Here is a 21,299-nt window from a genome sequence, read left to right as displayed (position 1 = left end):
AAAGCCAGGATGGGTACTCTAAGCTCCAATGGCCATTGCGCCTTACTCGACTTAGCCTCCAGTCCGGCTGGTATTGCCCAACAGACAGCGCCGTCGCAATGGTGGGCCGTTCCTTCTTGATTGTGCCGGTTGGCGGTAGCCTCCTTTTCTAGCCGACTACCCACTTATGCGAGCGATTAGCTGCCTTCGTAATCCTCGTTTGATCTCCCTTGAATAAGCACTGACAAACGGATTCGTACATCTCATAACACGGAGTACGGAGTACGGGAACAGCAATTTCGAATGCTCACCGGCCATATCGCCAATAGAGATACGCAACACAAGCCTCCGCTGCCACTGGCTCCATCGCCGGACAAGAGCCAATTCTGGTCATACTGTGGGGCTGTCGCAAACATCTGTGCGCAGAAGCAAGCTGCCAGCCACAACTGCATCGTGCAGTAGTCCACAGAGCACATCAGCAAGTCGTTGCAGAAGAACGCCACCAGCTCCTGAGGAGGTGGGGGGGATTTCAGTATACGGACAGCACCCACCGGCCAATCACTGGAGTACCGATCATCATAGTTTTATGGAGTACGGACACGGCAGTTCCCAGAACTTCTTTTCGCCAAAGCGGCAGTTCGTCTCGGCAGCTCGTTTCGGCGAAAATGAGGACCGAGGCGGAGTAGCTCGCTTATGGCGTTCCAGCAGTGCCGGTTTTTTTGGAATACGAGAACGAGTGATGCAACTTGGCCGGGTCCGAAGCTGGAAGCTATATTACATAGTACCACGCACACGGATATGAAGACGACGGCTCAGCAAGGAGGAAGCACAGCCGCTGGTGCATCGTGGCCGCCGCTCCATCGGAAATCATTATGCGGCCCATGGCACCGACGCCCTCGACAGCCAATCAGCAGCCAGGACCTTGCGGTGCAGCGGCACGACTTCTCTGCCTGCGTCATAGGAGGGCGAGAGGATGGCTTTTTTTCGTCCACGCTACTCGCTAGAACATGCAGTTGACAGATGCGCTCGACATTTGGAAGAACGACATTACCCCGCCCACACACACGCCCCCTGATATCGCTGCACCATGGCGGCATTATTCCATCTCACCAGTTCAGTCAGCGGACGTGGTGCCATTGCCATGTGAGACCCTGTCTGCTAGTTTCCCTGTTCTCAACAGACAGGAGCACTACGAGCAAGATACTTACGTCCTTTCCGACCCTCCCGCCTCGCAGCCGTGGTGCTCTGGCATACGGGCCAATGTGCGCACTCACAGGGCGATGTGTGTGCTGGTTCGGGCGTTCTTCTCATGACGACAGCACACAAATACGAAATTGAATTACCGGCGGCGGCATCCCCCACTCTGTCGGAGCACTAGTTGGGCCCATCTGGTCGGCTGGTTGGCTTATGAAAGCGCAGAGCAGTGGGAATACGGAGTCAGCAGCGCAATGCTCAGCAAAGCGGCCACCACCGTGCAATAGGCTAAATCTTGCAGGGGCGCTAAATCAACGCACTTCCTGAAATGGATTTGCCCCTCATGAGTGGATGCCACGCACCTAGCAAAAGTCCAATTTCCAGCTGCTCTGCTTGCTTTCGTGCTTGGCGATGTACGGAGTATTTGGGTGCATGTGTGCCAGGAACGCTGTGATGGAATCTAGCACATTTCACGTTCTCTGATCGGGACTATCCATGCCGGCCCCGCCGACATACCGAGTAAAGGAGACGGGGAGATGAACAACGGAAATGATGACAAAACGAAGGCGGAACGGGACCGAGATGAGTGCTCGTGATTCTACGGAGCACGTCGAAGAGGCATCGCCCTTTTCCTCCCTTTTTTTTTTGCTTTCTTTTCTCGATCAGAATGAAACGCCGTTGTCCGCATTGTTCGTTGCCGGACTGAATAAAGTACTTGTATGCGACTCGCAAAAGAATCAATCCACGAGCAAGCCACTTGTCTGGGCGTGGGGGCTTGCATCTGCCCAGGTGTGCCCTTTCGTTGGTTCGGCAGACCGATGCTCCCTGGTTCGTTTGCTCGGATGACAATTTGCTCCATGGCACGAGCAGATGGAAGATTCGGAGTACAAGGAATCACGCATGGGGCCACTAATACGAATAGCATGGAAAGAGTCGCAACCCCACACCAAGTGAGGGTGGCTGTCCAATCTCTGTGCGAGGTGTGCGAGGCATTACTGCTCCAAGTCCAACAGGCGATATGAAGCTAATGCCAACAACAGCTGGGGGCACGCCAGCCAGAGATTGGTTGCTTGTGTTGGCAATACGACGCAATCGTGACGGGCCGTCCTCTTCCCCGTTTCTCTTTCTTTGGCCCTCTCGACCCATGACAGCTCGGAAGGGGCGAGTACGAGTACGAGTGCAGAGTACCCGTAAAAGCTGCCTCTCCGGATTCCTGGCGACTTGATCCATTCGCGATTCTGTGCTCTACGATATGGAGTACTCCGTACACGACGAGGCTTTCTTTTCTCTGGTCGGGCCTAAGATACGATTGGCTTACAGGGGCCCCTGTCCGTATGGCTCCCACACCCTCCTTTGCACGCACCAACCGCAGTACTCAGCCCATCTTCCCGATAGTCCAGGGTTTAAGACAAAAGAAGGAAGGGAAGGGAGCCAGGAGGACGCAACTGGACGCGCTAATACATAATAACGAGCACTCGTACTCGTACCTCTGCGTGCACGTATTGTGCTGGACGAGATTTGTACGGGTAACTTTGCAGCAAATAATGCGATGACAGGATGTCATTCTATTGCTACAGTGCATTACGACGTGAGGCTAGCGCGTGGGGCACAGCGTACCTTTTCTGCCGTGATGTACTCGTACTCCGTACGGAGTACTACAAATATGATATCTGACGGCAGGGACTTGGCGGAGCTCTGTCTCCGGCGCAGGATCCTACTCGTACTGGACAATAGACGAAGCATCTTACGAAGCCTGTGTACTATGTACGAAGAGAGATCGTCAACTGCAGTCGGCCCCCAAGCCGGACTTCGCGGTCGCTCTCGCTACTATGCATCTAAGACAGGCAAGAGAAGGTGGTGATTGGCACACCCCCCTTCCAGCGGCAGCAGTTCCTCGTATCCTGCCCGTGCACGGTTGCTTGCACGCTTGCACGCTTGCACGCTTGCACGCTCACACTCCGCAGATTGCAAGATAGCATCTTGCGCATGGTGCGTGTTCTTTGTGGCGAGATGCCGGCCCCTCTCCCCGCAAACTCGTATGAGATTATCCGATCCTGTTCTCTGCGCCCACACACTTTATTTTGCAATTACATACATCGTACGTAGTAGACAGGCTGTCGTGCTCGGTCACGCTCGGTGAGTAAGAAGGGCATCTGGACACATGCAGCTGCAAGCCAGCTTCACGTGGGCAGACGAAGCCATCCACCCACACCGGGTGGGATTTCGGTGAGAACAGATGGGTGGGATTGGAATTGCTTTCTTTGCTTCTTCCTCCGCGGAGCACGGTTCCGGGCCAGATGCAGGCGTGCTTCATTTCGTCCGAGACGTCGTCTGTGGCTCGCTATTTCCGTTCGCTTTGTTCCCGTCAAGCCCAGCTGGGATGCCACAGCTGCACTGCTGTTTTTCCTCTTCCCCTTTTGAGGCACAGAGAAAAGGAATTGTTACGTAGTACTCCGTATATATCCCGCCCCCCCCCTGCCCACATCCTGCGAACACACCGTGATACGTACGACGTATGCATGTCTCTTCTCGGCCTTGGGTCGACTTCCCGTTTATTATTGGCAGTAGTCAGTCTGCCAGCTGGTGGAACCCTCGTGGGCTGTCTTATCTTGTCTCACCTGTGGACATCTTGTCTTGCTTGCGGAGAGGGGAAGACGACCGAGAAAACGGCCCTCCCATAGAGGCCCTGTATCTTCAGCGTCGGACAAGACCGTCAGCCGTATCTCAGGAGTACGTCCGCCTTGAAACAGCGGGACCCACTCTGTTCCTTTGCCTCACCGCACCCGAAATCGTACACTGCGCCGGCTTACAAAAGGAGAAGAAAAAAAGAAAGGACAAAAGAAAGACGAGAAGGTGGCGAAACATGCGGTGTACTGTCACGCATGTCTATGGATCTTCCGTCGGGGAGAGCGAATCGTCCGGTGGCCTCTGGTGAGGGCTCCAGCCGGTGAAGACAACTTCGGTCCGCTTCTTGTCGGCCTTGGACGCGGCCAGCTCGTAGCGGCCGCCGAGGACGAGATCCTTGGCGACGAGTTCGCGGGTGCGGCCGAGGCTCTCAATGTCGGAGATGCGCTGGACAGTGGCGTCGAGATGTTCGCGGAAGCCAGGCATGCCGCAGATCTGGCGCAGGGCCGCCTGCATAGGCACAGAGGCCGCCCGCACGTGGCCCTGGCTGGTAATGGTAAACAGGTTGCGGCGGTCCATCTCGCGCACAAAGTCGGCGCGCGTCATGATCTGCTGTGCCTCGTGGAGGGCAAACGACGGCCGCATGGGCGGGCGGGCAGTGCAGACAGTGTTGGCAGTGCTGGCGACAGACGAGGCCTCGGCCACATCCGTACGTTCCTGCTCCTCGTCGCCGTTCCCGGCAGCCAGACCGACGGCGGCCTCCTTGTCGACCAGGGCCTGGGCCAGCACCATGGCGGCAGCAGCCCACTTCTGCTGATCCATGACGTCGTCGTCCATGTCGGCACCCAGGATCCAGCATTGGGCGAGAAACCACTTCTTCTCCATCTTGGTGATCTGGTCACACGTCGCCATCATGTCGCGGCTGCGGGCGACGCGGTTGAGAAAGGTCAGCCGGCCACCGACGCGGTCGTACACGGCCGAGGCCTTCGTGTCCGAGAGCGTCTCGCCAAAGTAGCGCTGACGGAAGCGCTGCAGCGTCGCCGTGGCCTGGGCTCGCGACAGGTCCTGGATGCTGTGGACCTCGAGACGGGCCGCCAGCTGACGCAGCCGCTCGTGCACCCAGTAGTCGTCGCTGCAGAAGACCATGGTCACCAAGCCCGATGCAGCCCACTGTTCAGCTCGCTGTTGCAGCAGCTCGATCAGGTCGCGGCCGTCCTCGTCGTCGCGCACGAGATGCATCTGGTTGATGATCAGGATCAGCGGCCGGTGTGTCGCCTGCTTCTGCTTCTGTCGCCGCCTCAGCGCCACCTTTTCCAGCTTGTTGAGTGCCCGCTCAATGTCCAGCAGCGCCGTGCTCTCACGCGGCCCGCGCTCGCTGAAGTAGCCGCCAATGTAGTCCTCGTTGAAGTCAAAAGTTTGAGCGCCTTGCCCAGCCGGATCCGGAAGATCTCCAGGTCGGCGTGTGCGTCAAACATCGAGACGCCTCGCGCGTCGATTCGTGCCATCGCCTGCAGCAACATGCTACTCTTGCCCGTGCCCTTCTCGCCCAGGAAGAGGTGGTAGTGCCCGACGTCCTGGCCACTGACGATGGCGTCCACCGCCTGCTGCTCCGGCCGCAGCGTCCAGTACTGCTCGCTGTGTCCATCCGGCTCGCTCGCTGCACTCGCCCGTCCTGGATACCGCTGCATGCCCCGGCCCATGGCTGCCAGCTCCAGCACCGGGTCGCCTGGATCAAAGGCCTTTTCCATCTTGTGCAGCACGAGGTGCTTGTAGAATTTGTGGTAGCCGTAGCCGGCCAGCGCAAAGCCCAGGCCCAGCATCACAATCGACGCCATCGACGTGGCTGCCGACTCCAGCATCTTTTTCCCCAGGCTGTCGCCTTCGCCATCGCCAGCTGCTGTCGAATGATAGGCACGACGCGAAGAGCGTGGCGCCTTGGCTGTTCGTGGGCCCGCCTGTAGCGCTGAGGATGACGTCCGTGCTGTAGCCCATCGCCGTGCAGGCAGCCAAATCGGGCGCTGGACCGTCGCAGTGGTCGCAGTGGTCGCAGTGGCCGCAGTGGCCGAGGCCGATAATGCCGTGCGCAGATAACATGCTGAAAGAGTGCCGGTTGGGCACGCCCTGCACGTCGTAGTGGCCACCATCACCGTATCTGCACGCCTTTATCGCTTCGATGCAGCAAGATTTCGACAGGGGAACGCGTTGGGGGTGTTGTCGCGGCCATGGAAATTAAACACACCGCCGGGTCGCCAAGACATGTATATTTGTCCATTTGTGTCTGGCCAAATGCCAAGTACTTTTAAAAAGTTGATCGTCATAGCATCCGCTCGTTACACGTGATGCTCATCTAAGACATTGGCCAGCTGTTGGCAACCGGCAACGTCTCGGCCTTTTTCACTCACCATGACGAGAACAGCAGGAACAATGCTCGATGAGCTGCTCATACAGAATTGTAAATTTGATTAATGGCTTAAATTCCAATTTCAATTTCTTTTTTGTGAGCCTTTAATTCACCAGTGACGCATATTGGTGGCTTTCACGTTCCTGGAGCGACCCTTCTTACTTATGCATCTCGGCCACCTTCTTTTATATCGAAATCAATTTGTACCTTTCCTCCACATAAAGTCATTACCATTTACCTACTCTTACTTTCTTTGTCTCTGCATCAAGACCTGGGTCTCAGAGTGCCATCACCGAGATCCCGGCTTGAGATGGCGTCCATCTTTGGACCCTGCCTAAGTAGGTCTCCTTTCAATCAAATTCTCACAACTTCGAGGTCTAACGGAACTCCAAAACGGCAGCTCGACTTCCCTCTCCAGCCACGCTACTCCTTGAAGCATGGACAAGCAATTCAGAGACCCGGAAACTTGTCACCGAGCTTCTAGACCTCAAGACATGCAGACCAGACGATGCGTCTTATTCTACGGGAACACCCTCCCGGGCCATCAGCCAACGGCTAGTTGCCTTTGATGGCAACATGTCTGTCCTCAGCACTGTCGTAACCGCCATCAAATCTTTAAACAGGACTTCCCCATACCAGAATATCTTGACGGTATCCCCGGAGCAAACACAACAGCTTGAAATAGTAAAACGAGAGGATTTTCCAAATGTGCGAATGAATCTAGCGGATAACATCTTTTTGCCCGAAGAGATGGCCGTGGCTTGGAGCCATGTTGAGACCCTGAGAGGGATCGATACGCTCACAGGCCTGGAATGCCGTCGTCGTCAGGACCTTGAGTCTATCGCCCAGAAGCTGGGCACTCACACCTGCCAACAACTTGACATTGCCCGGCACCGAATGGATCCTGTCTTGAATCACATTGAGCCCATGATACAAACAAATGCTGAGGCGCAGGCTCATTTTCGGACAGTCTTCCTTGGCGCAAGGATCTGTGTAAGTTGGACCTATCATTTGCCTGAATCCGTGGCTAGAGCTGACTGGAGAAGATGATCTGTTGGCATCTTAGGAACGGAGCCGAGCGAACATTCGTCATGCAATTGCTCAACGCATTGTTTCCACCCTACCTTATGTCCTATCCGGTACCATCAATTCGGGTGCAAGATATCAGAGCCCTCCGTGAACACGTTTACTATGCTCTCATGGAAACTAGAACAGATATGGACATCTGTGGGATTCAGAAAAGGCTGTTTTCCGAAGCCGGCGTTGCTTCCGGATGGACAGAGGAGGTCCGCCCGGCGCTGATGGCGTACATGGCTATCATCGAAGAAACCAGGCAAACATTCATCAAGATCTGTGGCGACAGACACCACGCTGCACCTCCTGACGCAACCAAAGCAAGCACCAGTTCAAAATCGGAATATATCAGGTCTATTTTGAAAACGTCAACGTCATCATCTGGCCAGAGCGTTTCTTCCTCGGGATCCTATTCAGAACTCTTGGTGCATCCTCTGCTTAGGGAACTAGGCCTCAGTGAAGAGTCTTTGTTCAAAAAGGGCTTGCGACTTCCAGCCACCAATGCCAATCACCTTTCATTGGACAGTTCAGCATCGTCACACCCCCCCTTCCCAATTTGCACAATTCAGCGCGAAGATAACCCGTCATTATCTGCACTCACACAAAAATTACATGACGGTGTTCAAACAACTTCAACCATACCTGACCAGGCATCCTTCAACTGCCATGATGTTGCACATACCCTTGAAGATTCAGCAGAGAGAAAGCTTGCCGAAGCACCTGAACACGACATAAAGATAAATGATACCGCAACTCAAGATTGCAAAAATGGGACCCAGGATGAAGATGCTGAAAGTCCAGGCCGCAATCATCCTGCTTTGAAAGCTGCCAAGTCCTCAGTGACTCTTCGACAGCAGAGAAAGTACGACACACTGCCAGAGAGGACCCCGAACTTGCTCAAGCCAACTTGGAGATCAACAGAGGGAATATTCGCCAAATTCAGAGGACAAGACGAGGATATCAAAGTGGCTGCCCTCGGCATCCCTTCTGTTCCACTTACTGCCTCCCAACGACGCCCATCAAAAGCGGTGCGATTTTCTGACAAGTATATGAACCTGGAAGACGGAGATGAAGGATCACCGACGACACCTATGCCGGAAAATACCGAGAAAAGCACCGAGGCAAGGGGAAGACAGAACACCGATCCCTGTATGCCAGGGAAAACCCCGGCCCCACAGACCGAGCATGCCGGCACAGATCCCTGGAAGTATACTCGAGATTACCTGATAGAAAAGGTGAACTCGCAAAGAGAAGGACGTCCATGCACACTTCGACCGCCATCACCGGAATGGCTTCTGGATGAAGGTAGCGGTGACAGGAACTCGTTTTGGGCACGATCCCATCGTGACGCATTATCTAAGCTGTTCTCAAGCGGTGGGACTGAGCTATTGAAAAGAGGGTCTCCAAAACCAGGCGGAGACGAAGAGGTTTCGGCAAACCTTGCCAAATATACGAAGGACCTGTCTCCGGTGACTGGCAGTTTTATGCAGCCCAACACGATGGTGTCATTAGCAGCCGGTGCATAGGAAGCACCTGATGCAAATAATGGCTCATCCATAGCATCAAAAGCAGCAGCTACACTGGGACTGCCAGAACTTGCAAAGCCGCTGCAGCAGAATCACCGAAAGGGAGACCTGTCTGCTTTGGTTCCCAATCCAAGCTTAGATTCAAAAAATGCCACGCTGAAGGTTGGGACAAACGCTGTCGCTGGAAGTGGCTACCGGGGACAAGGTGGCGGCTTGACCCTGTCACCGCGACTGGGCAAGCTGGCCTTTGAGATTGCCCCATCGGAGTCGCGCAAGAATCTCGATTTTGATGTAAAGCTCTTTCAGAGACAATCCCTTCTTGTTGCAGCGAAATCGCAGATCGAAAAAGACAGGGAAAGAATGAACAACCACCAAGCCAGCGGACAAGGAGAGGACGGCAAAGTCGCAGGACCGGCTTCCAGCATTTCTCATTCCAGCATTCGCAGCAATGGCAGCACTGCAAGCACTGCAGCGAGCTTTTCTGGATTTTCCCTGTTTGGTGGCAACGACCAACAGCAGGAAAACGTCCCGTTCTTCCATAGTCTTCGGCGGTCTTCACGCAGGCATCAGCAAATGCGCTCTGTGACGCAACCTGCGACCAGCCTTAAGGCCGCAATAGACCGAGGCATGAACATGGGAACGAGCCGGAGGGAGGTATCCTCCGCTAGCGAACCGGCAGCAGCTTCCTTGAAGCAAGACGACAGCAAGGGTGACAGCAGTCCTTGTGCAACCATGGCCGACTTTGGCCTACCGCAAGTGCCTTTGGACATTGCCGGGGGATACATGCTAGGCCACGAAACATCCAAGGTCAATCGAGAAAAACGTGACGCGTGGTTTCAGGAACAGGCCGCGATAGAGATTCGCAATCGCAAGGAGGAGCAGCGAAGGGCCGCCGAAAGGGAGGCAGCGCGTAAGCTGGCCTTGCGGGAGAAGGAGGTATTGCGAGAAGCAGCTCGCGAGGCAAAGAAACAGCAGAAGTTGGACAGCCAGGGCGGGATGTCGACACTCAGGGGATGGTTCACGTCGAAGAAAGGTCCTGGAAGGACGCGGCTGTCTCGCAAGATGTCTATGGACCAACACGAAGAGCCATCGGAAACAGGAGCAGGTGGAGAAGGATGCGAGGCGGAGACAGACTCCATTATGACTGAGTCCGAGATGGCGAACGAGTCGGGTCTGGAGAACCGTGTGGCTCGCAAGGGCAAAAAACCACTCACAAAGGAGGAAGCCTGGGAGCTTTACTCGATCCGACCGCCTCTCAAACGGCACTCCAAGAAAGATTTAACGTCGAAAACCGATCGACTTGCATTGTCTCCTGAAATTCAGGAGGGAGGCAAGGAAAGCACGGCGATTTTGGCGCTGCGGCAGCTGGGGCCGATATCACCACCGCCGAGTGCACCACTTCCTCCTCTTCCAGCATCTGCCAAATGGAACCAGGAACCATTGACGGACTCTGCGCTGATTCAAGTGGCGCAGGAGACAGCTGCTCACCAAACTACCTCATTGGACTGTCCCGTGGAGACCAGCCTTACAAGACCCGATACTCCGCAGTATTCAAAGATGTCCGAGACAGCTGCTTCGTCGCCGGAGTCGCGTGTAGCAGGAGGGGTACAACGAGTATCCCACACCGCGACCGAGCGTTTTCAGCAGACACAACAGCATTGACAATAGCACTGACAGCAGCCAGGAGAGGATCGGAGATCAAGATACAAATACGACACAAATGCCAAGAACGACAAGGACATTCCGATATATGGAAAGCATGCAGATTGCATTTCGGAAGAGCCCATCTACACGGAGACAGAAAAATGTAGGACATCGACGAGTAGAGTAACGTAGGCAGACCATGTACGAACTATTGTGGCTGAATCGACAAACAGGATGCGGGATCCAAGCTTCGACTTGGATGGAAGCGTGCATGTTTCGCGATTTTCGATGGGACCTTTACCTGTAAGGACTCGAAGCTATGTGCAGATTTCGACCTAATAACGGGAGACATATCAGACATCGAAATCGGGTTTCTTGTACGGAGTAACTGTTTATATAATATGGAATGGAAGCAATGAAAGATGTCGCAAAAGTGGGTCTGCTTGAGCAGGTTGTGAAACGGCGCGTGGAATCGCGTTTGCTCGACACGTGATCGCATTTCAATTACATTTTATTTTTGCGACTTGCTTCGCTTCGCAGTCGCGCCCTCCCAATAACGCCGGCACCGAACAGAAATAAAGGCCACGGTAGTGTTGTCTGACAGAGTACAGATGACTATGGGAACCGTTGAGAGTATGCCTGAGGGCGCTCGTAAGAAGGTGGTGCGGCCAAAGCCGAAACAACGGCACATCAGCACCGCAGCTATGCCAAGGCAGGACAGTAACGAGAGCAGCACCAGCGACGATGACACAGAAGACATGGGTGAGGACGCCGATACGGCCGTAAAGGCCGAGGACGAGGAGAACGAAGACGAAACAGACGAATCTTCTGCTTCTTCAGAAGCGGCACGGGAAGATGCCTCTGCATTTGTGAAATTGGAGGCATCAGAGAGCGATGGCGAGGGCGAGGACGAGGAGGATGAGGGAGAGGAAGACGAGGACAAGGACAAGGATGAAGAGGAGGATAATGAGGAAGAAGACGGGGAAGATACCGAAAGAAGTGCCGTTAAAACGGAGGAACCTGAGAGCACTAGCGAAGAAGGAACAGGAACTTCTACTTCTGCGTCTATTTCCGAAGCAGTTGTGGATGCGGTGGAGAGTGATGAGGAAGACGGAGCCGGTGAGTTATCCTCTGGGGAAGATATTCCACTGCCGCGCAGACGGCTCTTCTCGTCATTGGGTACGAAAACCAAGCCAACGCCCGCACAAAACGACAGCCTGGCCAGGCATGCAGCCCAACATGAGTTGCAGCGGGATGCGGCAGTTGAGGATGTGGCGATGCACGACGCTGAGCCGGCCGAAGACCCGCCACGAGACGACAGCGGCGCCGGCGCGAAAGAGGTGTCCGACGAGACAGCGGCAGATACGTATAGCAGCTCCGACGATAGCATGGAGGATATTCCAGACGTGCTGCCGGAAGGCACCGCGGTCGATCATGCCGGGGACTACGAATGGCCGGCCGACAGCGATGCGCAGAGCCCAGACGCCGAATCGGACCACCGGACGGCAACCGTTGCAGTGACGAACTCGAAGCGACAACCGGTGGTCAAGAGCGCCAAGAAGGGCCGTAAGCAGGTCCCGAAGCCGAGTATCCTGGAGCGAAATGGCGAAGAAGACATCGAAGTCCCAGGCACGCAAACCTCGTCGATACCCAGCACACAGCCCCACGAGGCAGGCTTGATCGAGAATACGGTCAAATCACCGAAGCTGGCGAGGATGAGAAAAGTAGGGAAAGAAACAGAAGCAGAGCCAGCGGAAGAGCCAGCAGAAGACTCAGCAGTACCAGAACCAGAACCAGCAGACGCAGAGCCAACAGAAGAGCCAACAGAAGAGCCTGCAGAAGAGCCGGCAGAATCAGCAGAAGAGCCATCAGAAAAGCCAGCAGAGTCAGCAGAAGAAGAAGCAACTGCAGTCAAGCCGACAAAAAACACGCCGTCGACACCAGCCGGACCGGTTGCAAAGACTGCAGCCAAGAAGGTGCAGCGGACACCGGCATTACAGCAGGCGAAGACGCCAGGCTCATCCGGCGTATTCTCGGCGGAGAACTTGCGACATCTGGAGGAAGTGGCAGCGGGAATGATCGACGAGCGATCCCTGACGCAGCACGAGTTTAACGACATGGTGCAAGAGCCGGCGGCTCAGCACAAGGAGCTGTGGAATGCGATGCAGGAGGCGTGCCCCAACCAGGCGCGGAAGAATGTGATGTTGCGGTGCCGGCGCATGTTCCATAACTACAAGGAAATGTACCGGTGGACGGCCGAGGAGGACGAGGAGCTGGGAGAGATGGTGGAGAAGCACGGGCACAAGTGGGCAGTGATTTCGGGGCTGCTGAACCGACACCGAGAGGACGTGCGCAAGCGATGGGAGGAGCGGGTGGTCTGCATGCAGGACGGACGGCTGTTCAACTGGAAGTTTGAGGAGGAGAAGAAACTGGCGGGGATTGTGGGAGACATGCTGCGGACGATCCAACAATCACGCGGACAGGACGTGTTGGAGGTCAACGCAGAAGCGGTGGCGGACCTTTCGTGGACGCAGGTGAGCGAGCGGATGGGACACACACGAACGGCACGGCAGTGTCGGGTGAAGTGGAACGACGTGCAGGCGGCATACCATTTCAACGATAGGGGCGAGTTGATTGGGCCGCCGGCACCAGCAGAGCCGACGCCATCGCAGAAGCGAGCGGCGACGATTGAGGCGATGGGGAAGAGCAAGTTGGACGCAGAGAGAGGCAACGGCAGCGGCCACGGCAGCAGAAAAGGCAGAGACGACCAGAAGGACGAGCAATGGCCGGTGCTGTTTGCGGGCGACGGATACGAGAATGGCGAACAAGTGCCGGAGACGGCGCGCAAGATCTCGGACAGGGTGCGACGACAGCTGCGACGGATGAGTGCGGAAGACAAATACCGACTGATCAAGTCGATCCGGCATTCGAATGTTCTCAGTGAGCGCAAGATCCCGTGGACGCGGTTGGTGGACGAGACATTCCGCAACCGGTGGCGACGACCGACGCGCGAGCTGGTCTGGAGCCGACTGAAGCGGACAGTGCCTGACTACGAGAAGAAGTCGGTGCAGGCGATTGCGAAGTACCTAGTGGACCAGTATGACCAGCATCAAAAGCTGGGCGATGCGTGGGACTACGACTTCGACAGCATTGGCGACAAGGACTTGACTGTTGGTGGAGGAGACGGGAAGGAGAAAGAGGAAGGAGAGGATAAGGAAGAGGAGGGACAGGAAGTGGGAGAAGAGGAGAGAGAGGAGAAAGAGGAGGAGAAAGAGGGGGAGAAGGAAGAAGAGGAAAGCAGAGCGGGGCCGACTGCTATACAACGCGCTCGGAAGCGACCTCGAGCGACAAGAGAATCGGCAGCAGGACCGCCACGATTTGGCCGTGCAAACAGCAAACGAGGAGCTGTTTACAGGGCGTATAAGAGCAATCGGCTGGTACTGGAAGAGGACGTGGAGGATGATGAGGAAGGGGAGACAGAAGGCGTTCACGACGTGTCGGAACAGGCAGAGCTGTCAGCAACGCTGTCTGGACGCCGGCAACACAGCAGCGTGCGAGAAAACGATGTGGACGTGCCGGAATCAGAAGGAGAGACAACGAGGCGGATCCGAAAGAGAAGAGCAGCAGCCGATCCGTACTTCTTTGACGAAGACGGCGATGGAGGGCTGGCAGCAGACAAGGGCGAGGCAGAAGCGACGGCAGAGGACGAGGTCGGAGAGGCAGACGCAGAGAAGGCGGAGCAAGGAGAAGAAAGCGAGGATGTCGACAAGGAGGCAGAAGGTGAAAGCAGCCAGAAGAGCAAAGGGCGCCGAGGGAGCATCGACCTGGGCGTGGAGACGGAGCTCCCGGCGCTTGTATGGCGGCCATTAGCATCAGGGTCGACATCGCAGGACAGTCTGGGCGGATCACAGCCAACGCCGGACAGGTCGAGCAAAGCGGCAAGACTGGAGCTGGGCCGTCTGAGCGGATCACAACCAACGCCGAGAAAGTCGCAATCACAGCAGTCTAAGCGGAGGCGACCGGCAGACCGGCTTGTCGAGGACGAGAGGGTGTCGGCATCGGCGAAGAAGCAGCGGACAAAGGTTTGATAGTTGTGGCGGCGATACGGGCTGGCAGCGACAAGCCGCAATACTCACGATCGATCATGGATGTAGATGATGCTTCTAGTTGAAAGCAAAATTGATGTATTGTTCAAAGCTGCACGTGCAAGACGCTGTTGTAATAAGCGGAAGGTGCAGAGCGTTGTGCCTTCCGGCATCTTTTCCTTCGGACCTCAGTAGCGTGGCGCTGGTGCTAAAGACGCTAGGCAGAAGACGACTAGCGGTCTTTCGACGTCATGTGCTCCACCAAGTCCCCTCTTTTCTCTTCTCTCGGTCCACCGAAAGGGGAACGACAAGCGATAAGTAACGACGACAGCCCAGCGCCATACAGCTCTTCTGACGCGGCTGACAAGGACCAAGCGAGAGAAAAGACTGTGCGACGGAAAAGACGACATTACTCTTGCAGTTTACAAGACTTTATTCGACCGACCATCGATGCGTCTGCTCTCCTGCCAGCAAACGAACAAGCAGTCGACGCGGCATCGAAGGAGCAACAAACAGAGCGACGACGATACGACGACAGCGTGCCTGTGCATCCGAGCGGCAGCGCCATGTCCCACACGCAGGCAGCAGCGGCGGCAGTGCAGCCAACGCTGATCAACATACCGCAGCCGCAGTCGAATCCGGACACGCCGTCAGAGATGCCGTGAGTGAGGGCGAGCGAGAGCGAGAAGGCGAAAAAACGAGAAAGAGTCTTTACTGATACATGTTCGCAGCGGCACGCCAACGAGCACGACGACATCGCTGTCTGCACTGTCGACGACGGCAATCAAGGATGGTCAGCGCGGCGGCGGGATCAATAACGGTAGCGGCAGCCACGGCGGGCCTCGAGGCCATCAGTACCACTCATCGGCCAACAGCCTGGAAGCGGAGCGAGCGGACCGGATTTCGCGTCTGACGGGCCTGTCGACGGTGTCGACGCTACGGGCAACGCGCGGCCAAGGAAGCCGTATGGGCAGTGCCGGACGCGGTGGAGCGCCACTGGCGACGCCTCCAGGCTCAGCGTCTTCGCTGTCGGGTGGGCCAGGGTTTGCGCTCTCGGCCGTGCCGGGACCGTTGACACCGGCCTTTTTCGATGCCCACGGCCAGCCGGTGGCGATTACGAAGATGAGCACAGTCGGCACAGCCAGTGCGACGGCCAGCCGGACAAACAGCGTCATGAGCGGCCACACGCTGGGAACGGTGGATGGTGACGACGACGAGGAGGATGATCTGATGCTGATGGACGAGGACGACCGGATGAGCAGCGGCTTGGGCGACGAAGGCGACGACGACGACCCGGTGGACGACGACGACGACGGCTCGGCCAGCCTGGTGGGCTTTGGCGAGGGCGCCGGCAGCACGATCTCGGGGCCGATCTATCAGCGTCATCACAATCTCGGATTCGGATTGGGACGGCATGCTGGCTCGTCGGCCGGCGCCATGGCTGCGTCGACCATCTGGGCCGAGCAGCAGCGCCAGCAGCGACGGCTGCAGCAGATCCAGGACGATGTGTTTGTCGATCGGGCCATGGCCTCGTCGCCTACATCTGCTGCTACCGGTCCGCTGCCTTTTGCCTCTTCTTCTTCCGTCATCCAGGCCCATCCCAGCGCCCTGCGCGAGACCCAGCGACCGCGCTCCCATCAGCAACAGCAGCAACAGCAGCAACAGCAGCAACAGGGCCTCACACGTGAGCGCGTCGCCGCTGAACAGATTCTGCGCAGCCTTGGTCGCCTCGACGGCCACGAGCGTTCGGTCTCGGCCTCGTCCTCAACCGGCCAGGATCACTACCAGGCCTACCAGCTGCAGCAGCAACAGCAACAACAACAGCTGCAGCAGCCAGACCCAGCCCATTACCACTACAGCCACCGGCACGCCAACAGTGGCAGCACGGCCAGCAGTCTGGCCAGCCCCAGCCACAGGATCAGCCGGCGATCCGGTCGGTTCATCTCTGACGAGAGACGGTAAGGAGGGAAGAGACGATGAGTAAGCAACCAAAGGGCGCTACGGATATGCAACTATGCGCTATGCAGCTACACACATGTATGGATACGACGGGTCTGGCGTTGCAATTGGTCTGGGAGGATTGGGAACGGAGAATGCAAAGTTTGTCTGGATTTATTTTATGGGCTCCTACGAGCGTTACTGCAGTAAGCTTGTGATTAATTAATTCTGTTCTGTTTCCACCTTCTGCCATGCCAGACAGCGCGGCTCGTTGCAGAACGGCTTCTTTGCGCTCTCCTCGTGCGCCCGAACGGAGGCATCGTACTGGGCCTGAGCATCGGCACTCTGCAGGCGGCTGAGGCGGTCGTCGGAGATGACAAACGGCGGCGGTAGCGGCGGGTAGGGAGCGACGAGATCGGGCGGACAGTTGTCGATGCCAAGGTCGGCAAGGATGAGGGGGGTGATGTGAGCGGTAGAGAGGAGGATGCGCGGCATTCCATGGCCAGCAAAGCCGGCAGCAACAAAGTGACCAGGCTTCTGGGGCAGAGGGCCGACAAAAGGGAAGGAGTCGATGCTAGCAGATTCGACGCCGGTCCAGACGCCACCCTGATCGTCGGGAAGGCCGAGGGGAGTCTCCTCTGAGAGAGCAGGCCAGTCGACCAAGTCGTTCTTGGGCCAGGTCTTGTAGAAGGACGGGACGCCGGGCAGCTGGCGAGACTCGTCGTCGCTGCGCAGCCAGGCATGCGGGTAGTGAGCACAGACAGCCTTGGCGCCGCCGACGACGATGACGTTGTAGGGTGGTGGCAGCTGGTTGTGGTAGTTGTTGACCTCGCCGTCCCAATGCTGGGCGCCGGTATTGCGGATGAAGCCGGCCGGGGCCTGGACGGCGGCCACGGTGCAGAGACAGGGAAAGACGAGGCGGTCGAACTCGGGCAGCAGATGTGAGGCCCAGCGGTTGGTCGCGTGCAGCACCGCTCTAGCACGAATGGAGCCTCGAGGCGTGGTGACGGTCAAGAAGCCGTCCGAGTCGCGCTGTGCCGAGACAGACGCGACGGGTGTGTTGGCGTGCAGCTGCAGGCGACCGGTGGCGAGGACGATGCGCAGCAGCGCGTGCACGAGCTTGTAGGGCCAGATCTGGCCGGCCGGGTGGACGATGGCACCCAGACAGCCCTTCATCTGGGTAAAGGCCTCGGCTTCGGTCGGGTCGTCGATCAGACGGCATTCGCGGATGATGTCGCCATCGCGGCCGTGGTCGCGCACAAAGGCGTCAAAGGCGCCACGCAGCCGCGTCCAGGCCTCGACCGTCATGGCCGCGTCAAACGTCTCGCCCAGCCGCAGACAGGTCTCGTCCGCGATGCCTTCGGCGTCCAGCAGCGCCCGGAATGCTGCCAGGTGCGCCATCTCGTGCTGGATCAGGGCCAGCGCCCCCGCCGCTCCAAACCGCGCAGACCACGCCGGGTACCGCGAGTAGGCATGCGGCCGCAGCTGGCCGCCGTTGCGTCCCGTCGCCCCGCCACATACATCGCGCGCCTCCAGCATCACCATCTGCGGCGTCGTTCCCAAGGCGGCCGTGTGCTTGTGCACCCAGTACGCCGCGCTCGCACCCGTGTAGCCGCTGCCGACAATCACTAGATCGGTCGTCGCCGGCAGCGTCGCCGCCGACTGGAAGCTCCGCAGCGGTGACGCCGCCGCCTCAATCCAGTAGGACTTGGTCGGGTTGTCGATCGGGAGAACCATGGCGAAGGTGAGAGAGAATATAGGCCGCAAGAGAGACAAACAGCAGACAAACAGTAGACACGATACTGTATAAATGCTCAGACTCGTCACTGCTATGTGCTCAATGGTCCGACAATGGCCTCACTTGCTATACTCTTTCTCAATCGCCGGCCCGGGAATCTGCACAGCGGCTTAGCGTCCTAGACGCGCTACTCACGCTTACGCAAGCAAGATACGCCGGTCCGGCCACGACTGCCGATTACGGAATCTCGCGATCGGTGCATTACAAAAAGTTGCATTTCTCTAGTCTAAACGTATCTGATTATCCCCCCCAAAAGGTCAATCTTCCACCCGCTTATCGTGCTCCTCCTCAAAGGCGATCGCGTCCAGATCAAACTCGGCCGGCTGCTCGGGCACCAGGCGGATCAGAAACACCATGCTCGGCATAGCCACCGCCAGCAGCGCACAGTTGACAAAGAACGGCTTGCGCGGGTCGCCGCCGTAGTGTGAGTTGATGGCGTACGAGACCGCCTGGCCGGCCGTCTCAAACGCGCGGAAGAGGCCACCGGTGCGGGCGCCTGACTTGGCGTCGGTCGAGAAGGTGCCCAGGGTCCAGTAGAGCGACAGCTGTGTCCAGTAGCCGGTCGTGAAGATGAAGAGGTATGGCAAGTACGCCTCGGCCCAGCGCCGGCTGTCGAGTTGGTAGTCGAGATGGTACTTGCCGCGGCCAAACTTGCCGTACTCCACGCCGATCCAGACGAAGCAGGCCGCTTGCGGCACCGCCCAAAGCACAAACGCGATCCACGCCCGCCGCTTCTGCGAGAGCGAGCGCGCGTCCAGCAGTCGGCCGTACGCGAGCACCATGACGATCGTGAGCGACGGCGTGATGAGCGACGAGAGCGCCCGTGACCGTACCGAAAAATGCAGCGACAGGTACGTGCCCATCGTGCCGCCGTAGAAGAAGGAGTAAAAGGCCGGCAGAAAGACGAGCCAGGTCTTGGGACGCCGCATGTGCTGCCAGAGTGCCGCGAATTCGGCCTTCCAGCTGGCGTTCTCGGCCGTCGGCACACGCGTGCCGTCCTTGCGTCGCACCTGCCGTGTCTGCGTCAGCAGCAGCGCCCAGATGAAGCCCGTGCAGGCGAACCCCACAAAGATGAGGTAGGTCGACCACGCGATGCCGCCCGCGCTCGACCGCGAGTAGTTGGTCCCAAAGTTGATCGCTCCCCCGATCACGCTGCCCGAGTTGCGCATCGCCGACCAGATCCCCAGGTACAGCCCCCGGTCGTCCTGGTGCGGATACGACAGCATCGCCGCCGTCTCGGCCACATACAGGAACCCGCTCGTGAACCCGCCCAGGATCTTGACAAAGAGCAGGTACCAGTCGATCGAGTACCGCGCGCTGACGTAGTAGCCCGATGCCGACAGCGGAAACACCACCGCCGCAATCAGGCAGCTCCACTTGATCGTCAGCTTGTTGATCAGCGGCCCCCCAAAGAGCGTCACCACACAGCCCGACGCATAGTCCACCGAGTTCGCTAGGTTGGCCAGATACGGCGTCGACAGCCCGCCGCCCCCCAGGTTCGAGATCGCGTCCGCCATCGCCGGGCCCACAAACGAGAGCGCCCCCATCATCACCATCTGGAACAGCACGCTGCGGTATATCCGCGCCCACTTGCTGCCGGCCAGATAGCCCAGGTCCACGTCGATCGCCTGCGTGTCCGTGTTGGACTCCGTCCGCTGCACCGTCTCCATCGCCGCCTCGTTGGCCGACACCTTGGACACGTCTTTGCTGTCGTCTGTTGCCATCGTGCTTGTCGGCTTGGTGTGTCCAAAATTCGGAAAAAGAGGCATAAACGTGTGCACCACCACCCTATATACCCAACTGGGAAGGACCACCTCTTATCGCAGCCTGCCCTGCCATTACACTGGGTCCTTGCCTTTTCTGGCCTTTGGACAATCTGGGGACTTTGCTCCACTGGAAAAAATACACACAACAGATAAGAAGGCTGCACGATGACACTCTATGTGTTGTCTCGTTCCCGCCACGGCTATCTTACACAAATCTGTCACTAAGGACACAACCCCATGTTAGGTACACGCATCGGCACAATACCCGGCCAAGGACACCCGGCCCGTGAGCACCGGTCCGGCCTCGTCCATATGAGATAGGCTGGCTGCATCCAAAACCTTCCGCCACGATAAGCTAGACCCAGGCCAAAAGCCGTCCGCTGATTAGCCAATCAATAGCGTATCTAGGCCGAACGCTTGCGCTGGCTCTTGCAAACCAGCTGCGGAGCCTATCGTCTCTGCCAAGCGTTTGTTTGGTGGCGGCCAGATCCTTCTGGATCCGCCGCTGCTGGGTAGCTTCCAGAGGCTTGTCAATTGGTATGGACTTTGGCGATGATACCGCGAAAAGACTGTCCGCGTTTTGTTATGGCCCTCTAATCCTAGCTCTTCGTACTATTTCTACTTTACCCCTTCTGAGGCTTCCTCGTCCTTAAGCTCCAAATAAATATCCATCACACGACCTCAGGGTGCGGCGATACTACTCGGGAAAGGAAAAATACCTCGTGCTATACGGAGTAAGCCAATCCCATACCACTTAGTGCTCCTTTCACAGCAAGATGACAAAGCAAACCCCAGGTCTTCGTAACCTCTATAGCCATGACGTAGTTCGACACCCTGCCGAAAACACGGGACGGCTCCTAAGTGAAATGTGGAGCTGTAAACCTGCCTGGCTGATCCACACCTGCAGCTTCTTCGAGTAGCTGAGTTTGGCATGGATCATGGCCTCGTACATCTTAACCTCGTGGTCCCCCGGCTGTACGAGCTACAGACGGCAGTTATCCGGAGTGAACCCATCCACATTGGCCTTGGGATAACTTTTGAATGTGCCGCTCGTAATAAGTAAGGGATAGAAGGGTCTCATGGCGAGTAAAAATCTACCGCGAATCTCGAAACTTTCGAAATACACATTGTCTTCACTTTGCCGTTCAAAGTGTGGAAAAGAAAAGCGTCAAAAGTGTAAAACAAAGATATATGATTGGTATTGAATTTTGAGATGTAGAACGGATCAAAAATATCACGAAATCCTGCATTATTCTCTCCAAGTTCAAG

General features: G+C 57.0%; 5 protein-coding genes across 5 annotated transcripts; 2 read left to right on the top strand and 3 right to left on the bottom strand.

Moving 5' to 3' along the window:
* Positions 1-986: 986 nt before the first annotated feature.
* On the top strand, positions 987-1,460 carry CMQ_3886 (uncharacterized protein; the record flags this gene model as incomplete). The annotated part of the gene is made up of 2 exons (XM_014319824.1): positions 987-1,261; positions 1,358-1,460. The coding sequence occupies 2 exons, from the start codon at positions 987-989 to the stop codon at positions 1,458-1,460; spliced, it is 378 nt and encodes a 125-aa protein (XP_014175299.1).
* Positions 1,461-4,059: 2,599 nt separating this feature from the next.
* CMQ_4170 (uncharacterized protein) lies at positions 4,060-5,942 on the bottom strand (the record flags this gene model as incomplete). The annotated part of the gene is made up of 2 exons (XM_014320108.1): positions 4,060-5,246; positions 5,324-5,942. 2 exons carry the CDS (start codon positions 5,940-5,942, stop codon positions 4,060-4,062), a joined length of 1,806 nt encoding a protein of 601 aa, XP_014175583.1.
* An 833-nt stretch (positions 5,943-6,775) lies between these two features.
* CMQ_3751 (myb DNA-binding domain containing protein) lies at positions 6,776-16,490 on the top strand (the record flags this gene model as incomplete). Its single annotated transcript, XM_014319689.1, has 8 exons — positions 6,776-7,192; positions 7,438-8,422; positions 8,834-10,404; positions 11,160-12,167; positions 12,360-13,613; positions 13,779-14,525; positions 14,765-15,189; positions 15,260-16,490. 8 exons carry the CDS (start codon positions 6,776-6,778, stop codon positions 16,488-16,490), a joined length of 7,638 nt encoding a protein of 2,545 aa, XP_014175164.1.
* A 198-nt stretch (positions 16,491-16,688) lies between these two features.
* Positions 16,689-18,203, bottom strand: CMQ_3571 (FAD dependent oxidoreductase superfamily; the record flags this gene model as incomplete). The annotated part of the gene is made up of 1 exon (XM_014319509.1): positions 16,689-18,203. The coding sequence occupies one exon, from the start codon at positions 18,201-18,203 to the stop codon at positions 16,689-16,691; it is 1,515 nt and encodes a 504-aa protein (XP_014174984.1).
* Positions 18,204-18,521: 318 nt separating this feature from the next.
* Positions 18,522-19,988, bottom strand: CMQ_3916 (uncharacterized protein; the record flags this gene model as incomplete). Its single annotated transcript, XM_014319854.1, has 1 exon — positions 18,522-19,988. One exon carries the CDS (start codon positions 19,986-19,988, stop codon positions 18,522-18,524), a length of 1,467 nt encoding a protein of 488 aa, XP_014175329.1.
* Between the last annotated feature and the right edge of the window lie 1,311 nt (positions 19,989-21,299).

The sequence above is a fragment of the Grosmannia clavigera genome (genome assembly GCF_000143105.1).
Source record: "Grosmannia clavigera kw1407 unplaced genomic scaffold GCSC_113, whole genome shotgun sequence".
Taxonomy (NCBI): Eukaryota; Fungi; Ascomycota; class Sordariomycetes; order Ophiostomatales; family Ophiostomataceae; genus Leptographium; species Leptographium clavigerum.
This window is presented reverse-complemented; position numbering and strand designations above follow the sequence as displayed.